The following is a 22,229-nucleotide window of genomic DNA, read 5'->3' on the forward strand; positions in this document are numbered from 1 at the left end:
AGGAGTTCCTGTTTTCTATTTTAGTTTGTTCGTTATTAGGAGTCCGAATTTATTTTTACTATAAATGATAGGTATACATCACTTTCTACTAACTCATTCCACTCACATTTTATTACTATAAAACTAATGTATAAAAATGAGTCATAGGCTCGTACATTTCATTATCTTTTCTTTCTCACTTTTTCTTTATATTTCATAAACTCAGGCCGAAATCTAATGGGAGTGCTAATAGCGGACGGAGGGAGTACTTTTTTGCTTAATACAAATTTTTAGTTTAATTATGCTATAATATAGGTGTTGTTTTGTATTTTAATATACGTGACTTTCAAAATACTCCCTCCGTCCCACAATAGGAGTCAATTTTTTTTGTGGACACGAATTTTAAGAAATGTAAAAAATAGTAGGTTGGAAAAGTCAGTGGAATTTGAGACCCACTTTTTTATATTTTATTTTATAATAAAATGTGAGTGAAGTAAGTTAGTGGAATGTGAGACCTATTTATCATTTATGGTAAAAATAATGTGACTCTTATTGTAGGACGGCCAAAAAGGCAAAGTTTGACTCTTATTGTGGGATGGAAGAAGTATTATTTTATTTTTAATATTTTATATATTTATTTATAAAATTCACACCTTCAAATCAAAAAGTCCATGGATCCGCCGCCGCTGGAGATAAAGATCCATTGTAGAGTTGTGCACTTCATTTATCCGCCTCCCGATCAAATGTTGATTTTAGTTTATGATATTGACTCCGTTGATCATGCAAAGTTTTCAATAGTTGCTCCAAAAGCTCCTGCTAAGTGCTAACGTTGATCAATAAAATGCAGCACCCAAATTTTTTAGGAAAACCTAATTTTCATTATGCAATAGTTTAGCAATTTCATAGTACATAATTCTAGGTTTTTGTGACATAGTAAACACTGTAATTTGCAGCAGTCTACCAAAACGATGACTCAAGAGAAAAGAATAAATTCTAATTGAAACAACAGAAAATAAGCCACGTGTCAACAAGTTAAATGAGACAACAGAAAATAAGTGAAATGAGATGACTTGAGATTTAGAAGACCTTTTTTCATAATTTAATAAAGAACAAAAATATTGTTAACTAGAACAAACTTACTTGGTAAAATTCATAAACTTGAGAAAAAATTTCTGGAATACTGTGTTGGATGATGTATTAGGATAGAAGCTACAAACCCTAGTTGATGAGAACTTAGAGAAAGAAGAGATATCGACAAAAAAAAAATCTTGTATTTATATCAAGGGAGAATAGCCTTAAAAATCATGAATTTTTCCAAAAAATTAGTATTTCCCACAAACTTTAAAAGCAGTGGGAAATTTCATGAACTTTGATCCATCCAAGTTCATTGATTTTGGGGAATATGATTATAATTGTAGTTAGTATTCAAACGATCACGTTTTGCTATTTTAAAAACACTGCATTTATCCTATTTACGGAGGTTATGTGTAGGAGATTCGGTGAGCTATGTTACTTAAATTTAGCCTGAAAATTCATTTTATGGAAAATTCACACATCTATCAAAGTTCATGATATTTCCCACCGCATTCAAAGTTCGTGGAAAATACCAATTTTTTAAAAAAGTTCATGATTTTTAAGGCTATTCTCTCATATATTAATGCCAAAAACTCTATTTATAATATGTACACCCTTGCATTCTACTCTCTTGATTACGAACTTAGAAAAAACATTAGAAAACTTGTCTCTTCATTACAAACCCACAAACCAAGAAAGAACCATAGAAAACTTGTCTCTTCATTACGATCCCAGGAAAGAACCATAGAAAACCAGTGAAACAGCTTACGATATGCTTTATAGTGATTAACGAAATTTACATAAATTAATAAATAAATAAGAATTATTTGCTTGTAAATACATTAATTTTAATATTTTTTTATTTATCCTTCAACTTTATTTTTTGAATATGGATACATAAACTTTGATTTTTCTAATATTTCCCCAAAAACGGAAAAACAAAATTGGTATAATGGAAAATTAGAAAATACTATGTGACAATCAAAATAACTTCATTTTGACTTAATTAATTTCAGAAATAAAAATAAATTCCACCTAATCTTTCTCACCGCCCTTTTCTCTTTTTCTTTTACTCTCTTCATTATTCTTACAATATTGATTCCAATATTTAAAAAAAAAAACAGATTGCGGATGACAGTGCTTGAGCAATTTTGCAGAAATTGTCGTATCATTCCTCAGAGAGAGAGATTGATCAGCCATTGATGAACGACATTATTCAGAAATTGGAGATTACTTTAAAATAGTTTTATTTGCTGGGCAGAATGAGATCATTGTGATAGTATAGTTAGCTTAGCCGCAATCTGACTTTTAATAACCACACAATTCAAGAACTTCTTTTAACACAAGAAAAACAAAAGGTTAACTGAAAAATAATGTCATTAGCTGAAGTCCTTTTTCCAGAAAATGTGAGGGGAAATAAATTTTAATTAGTGAATGGGCGTGGAAACTAGTGTAATGGCTGACGGAATAAGAGAGTTTCCGAAATAATGGAGGTTAAGTCACGAGGGAAGAGAAATAGATGAGTACTGTAAAATTGTAAGTGTGATTTCACAAATAAAGATGTAAAAAATCTCAAAACGATGTCGGATATAAAGTCAGGAGGGAAGAGAAACAGATGAGTGTAAGATTGTGATTTCACAAATAAAGATATAAAAAAACGACATCGGTTGATATATTCTTCATCTTCTATAAAAATTTTCAAAGATTGAGATGATGACCCAATCTTAAAGAAAAATTAAGTCATCATTGTGATTTAAATCTGCCATAGATTTATTACATTTCATAAAAAATTTATGAACTTTGCTAGTCTCCAAATTAAAATTGATGGTACTCGAGAACATACACATAAGATTTATCTGTCATATATGTAATAGAATCGGAATTCAACAATAAATGTCATATAATTAATTTCTTAGATACTGTCACAAATGATAAGTATATTATGCAATAGTAAGTAGACCATAGTCATTATATTGTTGATTTAAAACTACGATAATATATACTCCATAAATTTTATTACAATGTCTTGATTGCCTCGGCTATGAACGACATAAATTTTATTGCATAATTGGTAAAGTACGAGAAAAGAGAGAAATGTGGTTGAAATGCTAGTAGTGTACAATGGAGCTTACATATATTTAATATCATATAATTATATTTATTGATATAAATAATTAAGTGTTTTAAGATGAATGAAATATATAATGACATGTAGTATTAAACAACACTGTTTTTATTAGAAATGGCAGATAACTCTTACGCGTATGTTCTCGAGTAACATCAATTTTAATTTGGAGACTAGCAAAGTTCATAAAATTTCTATGAAATGTAATGGCCGATCTAAATCGCAATGATGACTTAATTTTTCATTATAATTGGCATTAAACCTTATTGTAGTCATGCCAATCTGTGAAAATTATTATGGAAGACGAAGAATATATCAACTGATGTCTTTATGAGATTTTTCACATCTTTATTTGTGAAATCACAATGTTACCACTCATCTATTTCTCTTCCGACATGATCTAAATCCGCCGGCTATCCCTATTATCAATATATAGCTAGTAAGTGGGAATTCTTAAATTCAAATTGAGAAGGCAGTGAGTATATAACTACTTGATTCTTGCTATTGATTATCTGTTCACTTCACATTTTATTTCACTATAGCAACCCCTCTTGAGTCAAATTTACTAATTATTGCAACAATCCAAAAATTAAAGGAAATTATAACTGACTAACAACAAAAACAAAAATGAAGCACCTAAATACTCATCAATCAAAGTGAAGTCTTCTTTTGGTGCCTTTGCTTGTGCTTGCTGAATCATCAACTGCAAATGCCACATTGTCCAACACAACCGATTCTGGTGTCCCCAACTCCATAATTCCTTGCATTCTGCTATAGCATGACACTGCATTTTGCTACAAACACCATCTAATTCACATAAATCAACCAATAAAGTTACCAACTATTTGATATAGTACAAAGCAATAAACTCACCATATCATCATCATCCCAAGAAGGAACTTCATCAAACTTGCTCTCCAATGCTTCTCTACTCATACACTTATCATGCGCTGCCATAACCGCCGCGGCCGCAACCACAGACGGCCGATGCCTTGCCACATCAATATCTGCACCAAAAAACACCATTCAACAAAAAAAAATTTAAATTTAAAAAAAAAAAAAAAGTGTTGGTAACTCAAATACCTTCCATTATCGATAAAACGAGACGGTTGGCTTTTCCGATCAAATCTCGATGATCACTACGTTTCACAATAAATAAGGCGGCAAAATAGTCGAAGAAGATAAAAGGAGTGACCATGTGCATCCTCCATTCCAACGCTTCCAACACTTTCAATTCCACTTTCTTGATCGAATTCAATTCAAATAAGTAGTTCCTCTCTCCGACGTGCTCCCCTAAAGCCATCGCCTCGAACTCCTCTTTTTTCGCAGCCAACGACAAGCATGCTATCACCACAAGCCGAAGCATCACCCTGTGCTCCACATCCTGTCCTTCAAAAAATCATCCATAAGCAAAAAAAAAGAAAAAAAAGACAAGAATAATGTACTAATGTATACTGACATTAACCACGAAACGTGCAAGAAAACGGTCGAAGTAGAGCGCTGATAGATACGCGGTGTGCTCCGTGTACTCAAATTCAACCCTTTTCTGCAACAGAGTAAGATTTCAAATTTTCAATTCAATCATAAAAGAAGAAATTACTAATCAGTGATCAAGAATGAGAGAAACAGACATGAAGAATCCATTTGATGATGTCTTTGCGCTCGGATTCAAGCCACCAGGCGGCCGTCAAGACAGAATCGGCGTCGGCTTCGGATTCAACGGAGGTCTCGCTTTGCAGTAGCGTTTCGATGTATTGGCGGTCGGAATCGGAAATAGAGCAGAAGCCGTCGTCTTCTTCACGAGGCTGTGAGCTTCCGGAATCCATTTTTTTGGGGGTGTGTTTGTTAAAATTTTTAATGTTTCTTGACTTTTATAGAATTCTTGGAGAATCTTGGGAGAAAATTTATGTATATAGTTAGGAAATGAATGAATTGTATTTGTATAGTATGGGCTAAAGATATTGAGGATTTATAAACTTTCCAACGCTACATTAAAATGAAGTCATGAACTTTCCAAAAGGCGTCACTCGAATCTTATTATTGGAAGAAAATTGAGTTACTCCTGTTATTTCAAAATTTTATGGGAAGACTATCGAATAAATAAAATAGATTAAAGGGCAAATTTTTTGGTACAAATAGTATGGCTAATGTAATTACCCAATTTAATCAAATTAATACACAAGGGATGTATATGCAGGTCTGAGTTAAAGTTGAATAGCTTGATAAATTTAGAGGATTCAGGTTATAAATTTTTTATCCAAAAAAAAATTACAATTTGATTATTCTGCACGCAATCGACCTACAATTCAAATAAGGTTGACCTCGAACTTGATACGCTGGCAAGGTGGGTTGAATTTAATGTACTATTATCTATTTTTGTCGTATTGCTTAACAACCGATTTGACATTTCAATGATAAATTTCTATAATAAAAATAAATATGAAAAAATCTTTCATTTTATATTTAAATCTATTACTCCTTCTGTCCCTAATAATTCATCACCATTTTATCCGGTACGAGTTTGAAGAAATGTAGTAGAAAGGGGCTGAAAAAGTTGGTGGCATGTGGGTCCTACTTTTACATATTAGTTGTATAATAAAATGTGAGTGTGAATGAGTTAGTGGAATGTATGGTCCACTACCAAAAATGATAAAAATGAAAGGTAACAAATTTTTAGGGACGGACAGAAATGAAAATAGGTTACAAATTTTCAGGGCGGAGGGAGTAGTTTGTAGTACTCCCTCCGTCCCAAGGAAGATGACCCCTTCCTTGGGCGGCACGAGATTTTATGCAATTGTATTTTGTGTGTTAAGAGAAGAGAGTAAAGTAAGAGAGAGGGAATAAAGTAGAGATAAAGGTGTTTCTATTTTAAGTAATGAGTCATCTTGGCTGAGACAAACTAAAAGGAAAGTGGGTCATCTTCAATGGGACGGAGGGAGTATCATTTTAATAGAGAAATGATATGCTACATACCTTATGTGGGCTCCTTATGTGAGCATCACTCTCGTTTGACACACGTTTAGCATTGGTCGTTTCGATTTATCTATTTAGTTTGACTCTAATACATTAAAAAATGTTATTACAATTTTTAATTTCACAAAATTCATAAAAATCAAAGCTTGATTTATTATTTTATTCATTTATTTGAAAATATAGAGAAAACCAGCAAATCGAGCTTTATTTTTATAAATTTTGTGAAATTAAAAATTGTAATAACATTTTTCAATGTATTAGAATCAAACTAAATAGATAAATCAAAACAAACAACACTAAACATGTGTTAAATGAGAGTGGTGCTCACATAAAGTATGTATATCATATCATTCCTCCATTTTAATATAATAGCATATAAATAAATTGAAAAGTTCAATATAGAAACAATTTTAATTAAAAAATGTGCTTTTACTTTTTTAATGAATGTATTCATGTTTTATTTTAACTTTTAAATTTTATATTAAATGTCCAGTTCATGATGCATTATAAATTAATTTTACAAAATTATTATTATTATTATTATTATTATTATTATTATTATCTTATGTTATATTTTTATACTATTAATAATTATTTATATTTGAGTTTAAGTTTATATTCTATTAATTTTTTATAATTAATTGCTTTACATTCAATAAATATTTTATACTGATCATATAGTATTAATTTTACCGTTAGCAATTTAATTAGCTCGATAGATTAGCCTGCACTTAATTAATCCCTAGATTAATCTCTTGACCCAATTGACATTCTAAAACAAAGTAATCCTACTAAACTACCCTTAATATTCACAACATCTCTTAATATTTAGTACCAGTTGTACTTCAATGATCCATCTTGCATTATTAGATATACCACTCTCTTATAGTAATTAATTATTAATTGCATTTATTTCTAATTTTTTGTTTTAGTAAATTCATTAAAATTAATTTTTATCTATTTTACATTGAAATAAATGGCATTTTCACTGATACTAATATTTTAATTCAACTAATTTCAGAAAAACATCAATAGTTGCTTTCTCTCAAAGATTGATTCACCTTCCGCCGGCGATGATTTGGAGGAGTCTATGACGGAATTTGAGAAAAAGGTTGTGGCATTGAGAAAAGAAGGTGAAACCTCGAAACTCTCAACAGTTAGGAAATGTAGTCCGTGAAAGTTGCCCAAAATTAAGTGAAATGTGTCGATAAGTAGATTTGGGTAAGTAATCATAAACGCTGCAGTTTTGGCAATTCATTTCTCTTCAATCAGTTTAGGCGATTGCTCTGTTTTATGCAATGATACATGTGCATTAATCATAGATTGTAATGTTGTTAGGCAGAGTAGGGATGAAATTGGAGTGTAATTGTAAAAATTAAAATGAAATTTACTGAAATGATCCTGGTATGTATGAACAGAACAAGCACAATATTATTATCAATGGCTACAGCTAAGCACCAAAAAATACAAGCCTCTTTCCTATTGTTTCACTACTCTTGGTTGAATCAACATGTGTTTATTCAGAATCCAAAACCTGCTGTTTACATCTCTCCTTTGTTTGCTACTAAAGATCTTCAGTATGTATTCCACTTTGCAGCTGATGCATTCAGAGCTGTCCAATTCCAATGTGAGTATAATATATGGCTGTTTGATTCTTGCTATACTTGGTTATATTGATTTATCTCTTGACTTATGCAGTATTACATGCTATCATCGTCGGAGCTTCTATCATTCTGCATGTTGTATCTGCTAAGCACCGGCAAAGGCGCTGCCGCTGATATTCTGAATGATCTTCCTGAACACATTGTAGCTTTGTCTTGCATTCTCCCAACATCTTTGCACACATTATCTAGTATCGAGAGAAAATCTCGTATGACCATGAAAATCCTCAAGGGATGAGCTTCTCTTTTCGCATCATCTCCGTGAAAATACTGTGTTACCTCTTTCACCAAGGACAAAGCTTTTCTCTCTTCAGCCTTGACCCTGGAAATTTCATCAGCAGCTTCTTCCAGAAACACTTTCATCGAGTCGACAAACTTGTCTTCCACAATGTTACTCTCGTACTGCAGCACCTGCCTGACTGTCTGAAATCCCTGTTCGAGCTTGGCTACATAGCTGCTCAGAACATCGGAGTCCATCCCTGCTGCATTTTTGACATTGCCAAGCTCTTTGCTTAACCCTGCTACAACCTGCAATCCTTCCTTTTTGAAATCTTCTTCATTGAATTTTAGATTGCTTTTTTGCAGCTGGCTTTCACTTCTTGTATTGGTGCCCGATCCTTCTGATCTGATAACCTCTTGGACAACGAAGTGAAGTAAGGTTGTCTTACCATCTTTTCCTTTTATGTCCACAAGTTTCAGCAAAGTGTCCAATTTGAAGGCTTTTGCATCACCACGGTTAGTACCACCGTTCATGTGATTTCCTGTCCGTAGAACAGCTTCAAGTAGTTTAAGAAAAAGGCGGCTATTCTTCAGTTCTTCACTGGCTTCCTGCTTGCATAAAAAACCATATATAAGACCATTTATGTGGATGACAAGTAACTGAGGTGAGCAGGTGCACAAATATGTAGCTCATGTTGTAGCAGCTAGTTAAACAGATTAATGGGTAGTACCTCTAGGGTTTGAAAAGACTTCCTCAAATACTTTACTTCCATATTGAAGTTTGCTTTAAAAAGCAGTGCCTCCACTCTTTTAAAGGCAAATGGAATATCAAGTATTGCCTTGAGGAATCGCTCCGCTGTGCCTAGTTTAGAGATCTCACCATTGTACTCTCTAAGTTTTATCTCTTCTTCCTTGCTTGGTGCCATCTTCACTAAAGTCTCAAAAAGCTCTGGACCTAGTCCTTCTTGATTTCCTGTAGCATCAAAACAGATGTTTTTCCATTTTATGGCAAGATATTCTCAAATTTCTCTGTCATATATGATAATTATGGGTTTTATATAGAAATAGAATATGCATTTCATGAATTTTACAAGCAAAATGATTCTGATCTTATTGAATAAATAAAACCTAAATATATATGTATGATAGGCATATGAAAGTTTATAATAAAACACAATTTATTACAGAATACAGTGCAGTAGAATTAGAACACTGTGTGCCTCAGCAACACTCCAATCCCTTGTCATGGACCTAGTGATGAAGTTTTTCAGCATCAAGTGCTTATCATCTTCACTTATCTCAATATGCTGCTATTCTAACTATCATATGCTTCAACTTTTTTTTATAATGAGTTAGCATGTGGGTTTTAAAATGTGGGCATATTGTTTTATTGAAATTCACTCTGATAGCTCGTGGCTGTGGGACCCTGCCAATTGCATCTTAACTAGAAATTGATCACACACAGTTTTATTCCTGATTGGTCCTCAAACCTTGATTGTTGATTCATATAGTTTTTACAAATGACTCGCTTGGACAGAAATCCTACAGTTAATGAGGTAATAGTTTCTTTTGCAGACACCAAAAACTTGAAGTCTTCTGTCTGAATGGACTTCGAATTTAAAAATGTTCTTTACATATCTAGTCATCTTTGTACTTTTCTGGTTATAGTCTACTTTTACCAAGTTCAAATTCATGTTTTCCTTAGTTACATGTATCTGACATCACGTTAACAGCTAGCTAGCTACTAACTTGTTTTTATTCCTGTGCTATAGAAACTGGAATAGGGGAAAGGGTACATACCATCTAACAGTGCTTCAGAGACTTCATCTCTTGTCACATTCAAAGCACGAAGAAGAATAGCAATATTCTGGGACTTCTTGGAATCTAGTATTCTGTTCTCCTGCTCAAAAGATGGGAGGACAAATTTCCTAGGTGCTTGTCTTGGTACTGGAGTCGCAGAATTACACCCAAATAACGACTCCATGGCACCCTCGTTCAACCTGTGGGCACACAAAAGAAATATCATAGAACCACTCTTAGTTCCTATAGGAAAGGTTTTAGTTTACTTACTGAAATGAGGTTGACTTTAAATGGTCCCAAACAGTGTCTCTGTCTGTAGTGGCCCGTACTTTGTCCCAATGCAATTGCTTCATCTTGGTTCTTGATTCCTTGCTCTCAGCATCAAACTTTTCTGGTGAACAGACACCTTTGTTAACTTCTTTGACATACCTTGTCTTCTCTGACAATGGACTTGCTTTCGGGCTAGGACTTTTAGAGCTTGACCTTCTTGTTTGCTTGAAAATAGGTGAAGAAGTATATGTCTTCGCCGCCGCATGTTTTCTTGTCATTGCTGATGGCTGGGGAGGTGGAGGTGGTGGTGGTGGTGGTGGGTGTGGAATTTTAAATGTTGATGCTTTCTGCTCATAATTGGCAACTGATCGATACTGTTGTATGACCGGCGATGGAGGTGATGCTGAAAATTTGGTCCTGCTAGGAGAAAGTGGCAGTGGTTTGCATGACTGTAACGGTCCCAAGGAAGTTGTTGGTTGTGGTGGTGAAGGCGGTTTGATTGATGGTGCATTCGCAGGCCTTGTATCTGGAGAAGACGCTGAAAATCGAGATTTTGGTGGAGTCCTCTTGGAATGAGGTAGAGGTTTAGAAGCAGGATTATCTGGTATGGCCTGGCTCACTGGGCTGGTTTTGTTGCTCACATTGTAGTGTTGCGAACTTGGGGACTCGTGACTTGGAGACATCTCTCGTGGGGCGTCAAAACAGGTATCTTGGCCCTCATCATCTGATGATGACATGGGTGGTGGAGAGCTCATTCTTGGAGGTGGTGGTGGCTTCGTCAATGGTGGCATTGGCTGAAGGTTGGGACTGGGTCTATAATGATTGAATCTTTTACCCGAGTTGAGCTTGTGGTACGGTGAGCCACTGGCAATGTTGGCTTCATTTACCAAACCGCTGGTGGTGGATGGCTCTGTTGTCTCAAGGCAGAGGAATGCAGGTGGTGGCACTCTTGATTCTTCGTCTATCCTCTGTAAATTTTCACCAACAAGCTCCTGGGACTCGTTGCTGTGGTGCTCTCGGCGGTTCTTACAGAGAAAGAATGCCAAAACTAACAGCATTCCCACCGTTACAAGTGTTGATACTATTATGATCACCAGTTTCTTGACTGGGTTGGGCGGTGGAGGAGCCTTGGCGAATGGACTCTCCACTGATGTACCAATGTCTGGCAAGGGCGGGGATTGATAGCCCTGATCGAATGCTGGAACTTCATTTGAGAACGGCTGGCCTTCATCCGGGATGTCTGGCATGGGAGGCGGAGGTGGAGGCAGCGGTGTTGAGTCCACCGGAAACAGAGGTTGGTGCAGAATTCTCCTGCTGTTGTGCTGCCATGTACACTCCGGGCAGTTTGATTGTGCTCCATCGATTACTTGGACCTTGAATGACGCAACGAGAGATATGATGAGGAACATTCTCAAGATATGATCTCTCATCTTTTGCTTCTCTTTTGGTTTACTCCATTTCTCAGTTTTGATCCTACATTTGAACGTGTGTGTGTGTGAGAGAGAGAGAGAGAGAGTTCTGAGGAGCAAGATGAAGTGATGTTATGAGGTAGTAGCAATGAACTTAGAAATGGCCTTCCAATACAAACAATGACAAGGGAAACCTTTCTCACTACTCCAGTAAAGAATCTAATTATGCAAGTACATAAAGTTCCTGTAGCATTTGCAAATTAGTTTTAGAATTATCTATTGTAATGAAGATTTAAGTACAAACTTATGCAGATGCTCTGTTTTATTGCTTCAATTTATTCTCTTTGGTATCACTGTCACGCTTTGAACGAAACAAGCAACACTAGCAATTAGATGCACATTTAAAAAAGATCCTTCACATGTGGCTTTTTTTCTAGCATAATTTATTTGGGAAAGTGATTTGGCAAGGAAAGAATAATTGTGTTGCTTGCTCACATGAATATCATAACTATGATAATAATGTATACTAGTTTATTAATCTTTTGTTCTGATTTATTTATAGATTATGAAAATTTATTAGGGTGGATGGATGTCCAATTGAATGCAACAGAGTGTGCCTAATTTGTCTTCGATCCGATCACGCACATTGATATGCTGCAATAAATCAAATCAAATGGTCTCATATTAGGTGATAAATAGGGAGTAGAATAAAATTGAACAAAATATTATTATAAGTAGAGGGGCGCTAATTTATTGTAGTAGGGTATAATCGCAACTCAAATTGTCTTGAGATTCATACAAATTTGCATATTGTTAAACAAAAAATTAGATATAAAATTAAATAAATTATTGCGCACGATTATACATAAATATGCATACGAGATTTACTGCTCCAAACTTTATTCTCTTTAAATTTTTTTTTATATATATAAAAAAAGACAATGCATTTCGTTGGATCAAACGTGCATAAACATATGTTGGTGTTACCTTACAGTATTGGTGTTCTATAATGGGAAGTAATAGAAATAAAGTTAAGATTTTGCTTCTTGTAATAGAAAGTTGAAAATTCCATGTTCATTTCCCACGTCAAGCATCATCCCATGTAATGCCTTTGCTTCAATTTCATGGCTTCGCACAACCTTATGGATTAGTGGTGCCTTTTATTTATATCACACCTATTCATATCAATAAAATTTAAAAATATAAATTGAAAAAGGGGTTTCATCACTTCCGTTACTATGGAGTAATAAGAAAGCAACAATTGATTTATAAAAAATAAAAGCTAATCAGTTTTGGATTATGATATTCCTAATTTTAAAAATTATTTGCGTCGTAATTTCTTCTTCTACTCTTTTACTTGGTTGGCCGGTTTGTATTTCTTCATTTGATGAAATGTGAACTAAAGGCTGCACTTTGGGTTCCTATTTATATGATATCGGCCTTCAAAGTATTTTGGAGCAACAATTTAATTTTTTTGAGCCCATGTAGGAAATATATTTGATCTTCCACACTTTTTTGCTCTTTTTTACTATACTTGATTTGCCTTCGCACCCGGAGCTTAGATCTTTTTCCTACCTACTTAGCAACTAAATTGCATGTAATATCTGTTTTAAGCACATTAAACCAACCAGTAATCAAGACATAAAACTCGGCTTATCAAATAGTTAAAGTAAGAGAGATGTAGAAAGAAAAAGTAATTGAAATACTGTTAATGGACAATGAGGCTCATCTTATAAGAGAGAAAAGACTTGCCAAAAATAAAAAGAGACTATTTTTGTGGGATAGATCAAAATGGAAAAAAAGAAGACTATTTTTGTGGGACAGAGAAAGTATATAGTTATATAGAGATCTGTTCTCCTGAGCGCCATTAAGTGAGCGATATAGAGGCGACAAATTACGTGGCAATGGAATAATAAATCTTCTTATTATTTTTTAATTTATTATATGTAACTTCATCCCTACCAAGTAACCACGCAGGTAACAAACCATCCCCAATATTCTGAAATCCGAACAGCAGATGTTGTCAGTTCACTGCATCACTAAGTTTATCTTGCCAGAATTATTGTCCAATATTCACCATAAACCATTTTTTCTCTCCTCGCCTCAATCTTTCATTCTTCCTTGCCAAATTTCTTCCTTGTTGGCATGCAATTCTCCACAAATCTCTTTTGATTCGTCTCCAAATAATCCCCAAACTTCATCCATGTGGATTTTATCATAACCGCACCAAATATTTTTGATTGATTTCAAGATTTAATTTGGGTTATGAGTTTTGCGCCTCACACTATGCAATTTTTCTGAATTTTTTAGGAGAAGAAAGAGAGTTGAAGAATTTTACATTTCTATGCAATTTTGAGATTCCTGAAATTGTGGAGAAGTTGTGATTTCTGAAATTGTAGGAGAAGCAAGAAATCAAAGGCTGAAAAATCAGGAAAAATGGAACTGCTGGGTTACACAATGTTGAAGGAGAATTAGATCCGGAGAAAAAAAGAAGCTTTGAGCGAAATTGTATGCCTTTTTTCGATTCGACATCACCGATTTGGAGCCCGTTGAGGAGGTCTTTGATGTGGAAGGGTGAGGAGGTCTTTGATTTGGAGCCCGTACGAGGTCATGATGATGCGTTGCAGAATATGCAACGGTGAAGCGAGATTTAATGAAGAGCTTCACTAATGGGGAGACAATTGCAGAAGGTTGAGAAATATATTGGATAGAGAATTGCAGAAGAAAGAGAAAAGAGATTACAGAATTGAAATACGGAAACAACTTAAAATCAGGCCTACGTGGCATGTAAGCGCTCACAGTCGCTCATATTAGGTGTGCAGCAGATCAGTTCTCTAGTTATATATATATATATATATTTCACATTAGATTTTATATAAATTTATTAAATATATTTTAAATATAATTATATTCACACTTACGGTATTTACCGAATTTTGGTATGTTGCGGTGTATGAAAATTCATAATGCTATCTTACCGAAATCTTTTAATAAGATATCATATCATACCGAAAATCACGATATACCAAATTTCGTTATTTTTGATATTTTTCCGCTACTATAAGACTGGTGGTATTTGATATTTTTTTCCCACCCTATACTCAACCACAAGAAATTTAAGGTCAATGCATAGCAGAACAAACAAATGCTAAATTATACCCCATCAGTGTTTGAAAATTCCTCCCTCCATCTAATAGAAATAGGATAATTGGGATAACGCGGATTTTAATGCGTAATTGCTAAAGTAAAAGAGAAGTGGAAAAAATAGTTGAAATAAATGATATAGTAAATGAGAAGGAGAAAAGGTTACTATAAATGGATATGAAATATTTTTATGGGGCGGACGAAAAGGAGTTTCAGCTATTTGTATGGGATGGCCAACGGAGGGAGTATAAACTTTTGAAAAAACACGAGTTTTATTGTATATTAGTAAGTAAGAGAAATAGAAATAAAATGTAATGAGTAGTAGAGAATGACTTTTTTTCTATTTCTCTTTTAAAGGGAATGATCAAAATTGAAATAATTTTTATTTTTAAATGACGGAAGGAATATTATTCTCTTTTATAGAAAAGGTGTTAATTAAATTATAACTTCCAATAACTTCAGCGTCCTTGCCTTTCTGCTTGAAAATGCTATATTGGATTAACACACACAAAAAAAAAAATCAAACTAATTATCAATTAATGAGTATAATTTATAAATTTTTATAATTTAAAAAAAACTGACTTGAGAGACACATTTCATGAGAGGTTGAAATAGGAGGAAAATAAAGCATATATTTAATTGAATACTCAACGTGGATTCTACATTCTATTTGTTAGTGCCTGATTTAAATTAAAATAATACTTAATCATATTCCGAACTAAAATACAAAGTAAGGTATATTATGAAATGAATTAATTAATACTAAACCTCGTTAGATGCTTCACTTGCTATTAACTCATCGTTAATTCATATGCTAACTTTTGGCTCTGAGTTAATTCATATGCTAACTTTTGGCTCTTTCAGCTATTAATGTTATAAATATATTCAGAACTAAAGAAATCAAATTACACAAAAACACAATTATTCAATTTGTGTTCACAATTTCTACGCCTATGGCAATCAAATTATACCTATTTTTATTTCTTGCATTTTTCACATTTTCGAAAGCAGATTTAGGGCTTCTAAAACTCAAACTCAGAGAGATCCAAATGACAGTCTACTTCCAAGATTATTCGGGTGGGCCCAATGCCACTGTGGTCGAGATCACGAACCCGTCACATGGGCTGCTTAGCTTCACAAAATTCGGAGCCATTTTTTGCACTGACGATCCAATAACAGAAGGATTCGAGGAAAGCTCAACCCAGATTGCTCGGGCCCAAGGTATATACGTGACGTCGGCCCTCGATGGGTCCAACACCCACGTCCTTATATCAATTGTTTTTATCAATGACGAGTATAAAGGTAGCACACTAGAAATACAAGGGACCAGTGCCCAGTTCGAGCGGGTGAGGGAGGTGGCGGTGGTGGGAGGCACCGGAAAATTTCGATTGGCTCGTGGTTACGCGACTTTTGAGACTATTTCTTATGACCACACAAGTCACTATGCCCTCATCCAATGCAATCTTACTGTGCTACACTTCTAGATATACTTGCCAAACAAAATTTTCTTCTGAACTGTAACTTTTGTCTCATATTTCAATATCATCAATAACAACATTGTCTTGAATAAAATTTGTAGCTCAAATTCATTTGTTTTGGAAGTACGTACTTAAAATTTCTTTTCAATTATCTTACTTGTAAATTAATGAGACTGTTGCCGCTCTTAATAAGAGTTTATTAATTGCAATTTGTTAATTAATAAAAATCTTCTTAAATCGTATCAATTGTTATGTTATAGTAAGTTATTAGTAGTAATGTACTCCCACTGTCCAAAAAAAGATAAAGTTGTAAATGACATAAGTTTTAACACATAATTGGTAAAATAAGAGAAATGGAGGGAAAATGTGGTGGAAGTAGGGTCCACATTTACAATGATGTATAGGGTTAGTATTGGTTTGAACCTTTTTATTTTTAGAATTAGTCTAATATTGATGGACGGTCCAAAATGATAAAACTTGCCTCTTTTTTGTGGACGGATGGAATATTATTTTTATAGGGATTAGACCGCCGAAGAATCACTTATTACCAAGACCTCTTTATATTTTGAACAAAGAGATGACCAGTTTCTTCAAACCAACATATCAGTTATTATTACAATTTGTTTAAGAGTTGATATTATTGTATCTATGCTTTTCAAAAATAGTTCATCCAATTTCGTTTGTGGTATCTAGAGTTGTCAACTAGGTCAGGCCAATTCAGCCCTGGCTGGGCCCACCAGTGAAATGAAATGGGCCTAGTCTGAACTTATTAGTTGAGATGGGTTTTAATTGGGCCATTTTGTAAACTCACGCCCAACCCAATAATAAAAGATAAAAGATAATGCTTAATTCTCTTCTACTATTAATATTCGTCGTCGTAATAGAAGAAAACTTCAATGATTCTCAAGTAATTAAATTTCATTTAAGAATTGTTTTAGAGAAGTGATGTGGAAAACAGCCATTTTTGGGCTAAAGCCCAATAAAGAATACGTCATGGGCCTTTGGCTCCGCAATATGAGCATGTTTGCATTTGAAGGATTTATCCATAAGGGGAGTATTAAGGTGCCATCATAGTTAGAGTGACAACGTACTACCAACCTCGTGCTGCCACGTGGCACGCTATCCAATAATAGCAGAGGCATATCCAGCAATATCATAGTACACATTTTAGATGAATTTCTACAGATTGTATGATAGTACTACGGGGATTGCTGTGTGGAGTGCTGAGTATTGTTGTATTAGCTATATAGCAAAATAATGGTATAAAAAACAATTTGTCTATATATATACTGCAATTAAAACATTCTATGCACATACAACAATACTCAACAATCTACACATCAATCCACCTATTACGATCATGCAATCTGTAAACGCACACTAAATGACTATTGTTGGATATGCCTTTAATATTGCTGAATAATGTGCCACGTGGCAGTACAAGATTGGTGGTACGTTGTCACTTTAAAAAAGAATTGTCTATCTTAACATAATCCTTTAGCTATATACACTAAACAATGAGTTCCAGTTAATCTTTCCTTTGCTTATTTGTCAATTAATTTGACTTATATTCTTTGTTTTTCGTCTTATTCAGCAAAGCTCATCAAATTCAGTGTTTTTGTCAAAATATAAGCAAACTAGATATCGGTAAAATATCAATATATTCGTATTATTTCAAATATTTATTAAATCTATTACTACATTCAGTTTCAAGCATCACGCCCTGCTGTGATAAAATTCACAACAACGCGTGCTGTGGACAAAACGCTAGATTTAAACTATGAAACGCAGCCCATTTTATATTCATTCATACGTATTACGTTGATATTCGTTTATTTTATTGTTATACTACTAACAAAGAGACCGTGATATGATATCCACCTATTTTAGTAGTATTGTTATACTATTAAAACATTCTATGCATATACAATAATACTCAATAATCTATACACCAATCCACCTATTGCGATTATGCAATCTGTAAACTAATAAACACGGGATTTGCATGTTTTTAAGGCCTAGATTTGACTCATTTTAAATGTCAATCTTGCAAATTATGTTCTTAAATTGCATATATTATATTTTGTTATTTTGACGTGTTTGTTGATAAATGATAAAAAAAGATAGAAAAAAGGTGCAAAAATGGTCAATGTGTATGAGCCTTTGTTCGAGCCCATCTTCCAGCGATTTTGAAGTCCAATCAGTTCTTAATACATATCATTCTCTTCGTCTTCGAAAGAGCTTCGCGTGGGTACCTTGAACATCTAAATCGGAGTTCTGTGGAAAAAGTTATGGCCATTTTACGAACGTTGCTCAGTGCAGTCAAAATAAGGCGGAAATTAAGGAAGGAAAGAAATTGTTGCCAAATCTCTCCTATTAATTGGAGAATTCGAATTTACCTTGTTTCCCATTACTTGGAGGATACTTTTTTACCAATTATAAACATTTTTCTAGTTTCTAGCCTATATATACCTCATAACCTAATTCGTTTCTAGCCTATATATACCTCATAACCTAATTCATAATATTCATCTCAAAGCCTCCAATCCTCTCCACCTCTGTACTTCTTCCATCCCACATTCCACATATTATTCTTCCATCCTCCATTGAAGCGGAGCTCTACAGATCCAGACAAGAGAAGACTGGAGATGGTATAATTCAACCTTGGGTTTTGTTTTGTTTTTCTTCATGTCTACTACTTTTTGTTGTTTTTACTTGTCTATGAGTAATAACATCTTTTGTAGAATTTTTGGTAAACATGCTATGATTTTGAGTTATTAATTCAATTGTTTTTCCTTGTTAGCTCTTGTAGTTATTTCGTTTTCTCTTGTGCTTATACATTTGTTTGACTGGCCATCTTATGAATGCATGTGGATTTTACAACAAGAACTGAGAAGTGAGTAGTCTAATTTGAAATAGGAGAAATTGACGTCTTTGCCAATAAAATCGAGAGATTTGAGCCTTTGAATGAAGCAAATTTATCTTAGGAGCTTTTAGGAGTTGTTGCCTTAGTTCTAGGAAGGAGATTTCGGTTCTAGGTAACAATCTATAAATTGTATGCTTCGAGAGAAGATGTAGTTTTACATCTGTGATAGCTTAGTAACTCTAGAGACCGTAATTCAAGGAAGTCCTTTGGATTTTAGCTTTTGAGATTGTGGTTCCTAAAACTCTACATTCCTTGGCCTGTTTTGTATATTATTTATTTTTATATTTTCTGTTATTTGTTTATTTATTTCTTTATGTCTAGTTATAAAATTAAACCAAACATCCATTGTCTCTAGATAGTATATGACGCTTAGTATATGATAGACAGTTGCAATCTTATTCCTGTGTTCGATATTCTGGTACTAACCTTTAGCTATACTAGATCTACCTTGTATACTTGCAAGTATTTTTAGCACTAATAAATAGTGCATCATAAACGCACACTAAATAAATATTGCTGGATATGTCTCTAATATTGATGGATAATGTGCCACATGGCAGCACGAGATTGGTAGTACGTTGTCACTTTAAAAAAGGATTATTATCTTAACATAATCCTTTAGCTATATACACTAAACAATGAGTTCCAGCTAATCTTTCCTTTTGCTTATTTGTCAATTAATTTGACTTATATTCTTTGTTTTTCATCTTATTCAGCAAAGCTCATCAATTTAGTGTTTTTGTCAAAATTTAAGCAAACTAGATATTGGTAAAATATCAATATATGCATATTATTTCAAATATTTATTAAATCTATTACTAAATTAAGTTTCAAGCATCACGCCCTACTGTGATAAAATTCACAGCAGGGCGTGCTATGGACGAAACACTAGATTTAAACTATGAAACGCAGCCCATTTTATATTCATACGAATATCTTCGTTTATTTTATTGTTATAGTACTAAAAAAAGACTGTGATATGTTATCCATTTTCATATATATGTAATTTAATATACTTGTCAGTTTTAATTATATTTCCTTGGTTAATTATTTTGGAGTTAACTTTTTCATTCCCCGAGTTAGTTTAACATCTTTCATTTTATTTCAAGTAATAAACTTTTTCAGCATTACTTTATCTTCTTTTTTTTACATTTTTTACGTTTTGAATATATCATTCCAAATAAGATTATCATACCCTGCTCCTGCTGTATAGGAAAAACAATAGTTTATATTAAAATCTCTTTTCTTATTATTCTAAACATTATTTAATTATTGTTCTTATCATGTACTCCAATTTTGGTTCAACTATATACTGAATTCCATTTTTGGTGTAAAAAAGTTTTCGAACCATACATCATACCCCAATCTATTTTTGATTTTTTTAATAATAAAATAACACTAAATTTAGCGTAAACACAAAACAATGAGTAGCTACTGCGAAAAAACTTTGAGATATTGCATTTCGTCCTTATTATTTTGAAGATGCTCGATTTCAAGAGTGTTTGACCATGCAATGATGCAATAAGAAATAAAAATGCTCATGTAGAACCTCCAAAATGCACTAATTGATCATTTGTGGAACAATATACAAACTTCGAGTCTTGAATTTTAACTTTTTTTTAATGTAATTGTGATATCTTTTAATGTGTTTCAATTTATAATTGAATTTTATTATAGTATGTTTAGTGTAGTTTAATTTTAAAAGTAGTGTAATTTTTTTGAATATAAAGAAAATTTTGTATAATTATTTAATTTATATAAATTATTAATTAAATATTGTGAGGGTCAATATATAATTTAAATAAGCATGCAGGTATAAATGAAAAAATATAGAAAATATATTGAATATTTTATTGAGTTTGTGTTTGGAGTAAATGTTTAAAGTAAAATTAATTTTAGTGTGACTCATAATAAAAAAATGAGTTTGAGTTCGTCGTAACTGATTGAAGATGACATTACCATTACAAAATTCAATAAAAAAGAACTCTATAATCATTCTTAAAAATAGAATAGTTAATGAAATGCAAATAAAATAAAAGATAGTACTAGTACTATAATAATCAGCTGTAGTATAAAAAAATTATGGAAATGGATACCGTAGTGTCTTTTTTAATATCTATAAAATAAGTTTTGGAATAAGAAAACAAATCCATATGAACATAAATGTGCTGCGTTTTATAATTTAAATCCTGCGTTTTGTCAACAGCAGCCAGCAGGCCTTGCTGTGAATTTTACCACAGTAGGGGATCCATTAAATTCCATTAAAGATAAACAATTTTTTTCTTTGGAAGGTGATACATAAGATAATATACACATAATCCTTCGGCATGCTATGTCATGAATGTGATGTCGAAAACTAATTCAAGCAATAAGTTTGATAAAAGCTTAATAGAGAAGGTGTAAAAATATTTGACAAATATTGGAATAGATTTTGAAAATTTTGTAAAAGGTTGACATCAAACTATAATTAAACCATTTTCAATTATAGCCCTATAAAAAAATTGGCTAAAAAATGTCACTATGATAAGTAAAAAAAAATCATGTTATCTGATGAATCAAACAAGTTAAGGAAAATAGAGGATTTTGAACAACGCCCCCCCCCCCCCCAATGAGGATTTTGAACACCCCCACCCCCCCCCCCCCAATGTTTTCATTTGTTTCATTATTTTTTCTTGTTTAATTTGATAGTAGGCATGAATGTGATGAAACCATATATCCAATTATTTTTAACTTGGCTATAATTGATTTATTTATTTAGGCCAAAGAATAAACAAATTAAAGTTATAAATATAAATTGGAGAATGCATAAAGCTTATACTAGTAGTACTATATATTAATAAATAAAAACTAAGCTAATGAAAGTGCTGAAACTTTGGATTATCTATCTATACATATATAAAAGGCAAATTTTAGTCTTAATTATAAATATTTATAAGTTTTGGATTGTATTGTATCGTAAATGTTAGATATTTTGTGGTCTATCAAAAAATTAATTCAATTATTCATATAGCTGTTGCAATTCACCAATTATAAACCTCTGAATCAAATAATCTCAATCTTACACCAATAATATTTCGTCCATAGCAATAGAATAGGCGGTTACACTAATTAGAGTGATAAATGTGGCATGCAAGTTTTTTTCAATAAGATTTATAAATTTTTGGCGGTTGC

The 22,229-nt window shown here is 33.0% G+C and overlaps 3 protein-coding genes and 1 long non-coding RNA gene across 4 annotated transcripts; 2 read left to right on the top strand and 2 right to left on the bottom strand.

Annotated features, from left to right (window-relative positions):
* Positions 1 to 3,825: 3,825 nt before the first annotated feature.
* Positions 3,826 to 5,004, bottom strand: LOC125209361 (cyclin-D5-1-like). The gene is made up of 5 exons (XM_048108961.2): positions 4,810 to 5,004; positions 4,638 to 4,724; positions 4,262 to 4,562; positions 4,052 to 4,185; positions 3,826 to 3,972 (listed from the first exon to the last, which is right to left on the bottom strand). Exons 1-5 carry the CDS (start codon positions 5,002 to 5,004, stop codon positions 3,826 to 3,828), a joined length of 864 nt encoding a protein of 287 aa, XP_047964918.1.
* Positions 5,005 to 7,182: 2,178 nt separating this feature from the next.
* LOC148930270 (uncharacterized) lies at positions 7,183 to 7,972 on the top strand. The gene is made up of 3 exons (XR_016136984.1): positions 7,183 to 7,284; positions 7,749 to 7,778; positions 7,850 to 7,972. It is a non-coding gene; the product is annotated as an uncharacterized LOC148930270 (long non-coding RNA).
* Positions 7,518 to 11,760, bottom strand: LOC125211857 (formin-like protein 6). The gene is made up of 4 exons (XM_048111800.2): positions 10,102 to 11,760; positions 9,832 to 10,031; positions 8,763 to 9,004; positions 7,518 to 8,640 (listed from the first exon to the last, which is right to left on the bottom strand). The coding sequence occupies exons 1-4, from the start codon at positions 11,529 to 11,531 to the stop codon at positions 7,852 to 7,854; spliced, it is 2,661 nt and encodes an 886-aa protein (XP_047967757.1). The 5' UTR covers positions 11,532 to 11,760; the 3' UTR covers positions 7,518 to 7,851.
* Positions 11,761 to 15,607: 3,847 nt separating this feature from the next.
* On the top strand, positions 15,608 to 16,138 carry LOC125209362 (dirigent protein 22-like). The gene has a single exon (XM_048108962.1). It carries the CDS (start codon positions 15,608 to 15,610, stop codon positions 16,136 to 16,138), a length of 531 nt encoding a protein of 176 aa, XP_047964919.1.
* Positions 16,139 to 22,229: the final 6,091 nt, after the last annotated feature.

Source organism: Salvia hispanica, chromosome 3 (genome assembly GCF_029641045.1).
Source record: "Salvia hispanica isolate PSC_SH4W2 chromosome 3, Shi_PSC_v1, whole genome shotgun sequence".
In the NCBI taxonomy this organism is placed as follows: domain Eukaryota; kingdom Viridiplantae; phylum Streptophyta; class Magnoliopsida; order Lamiales; family Lamiaceae; genus Salvia; species Salvia hispanica.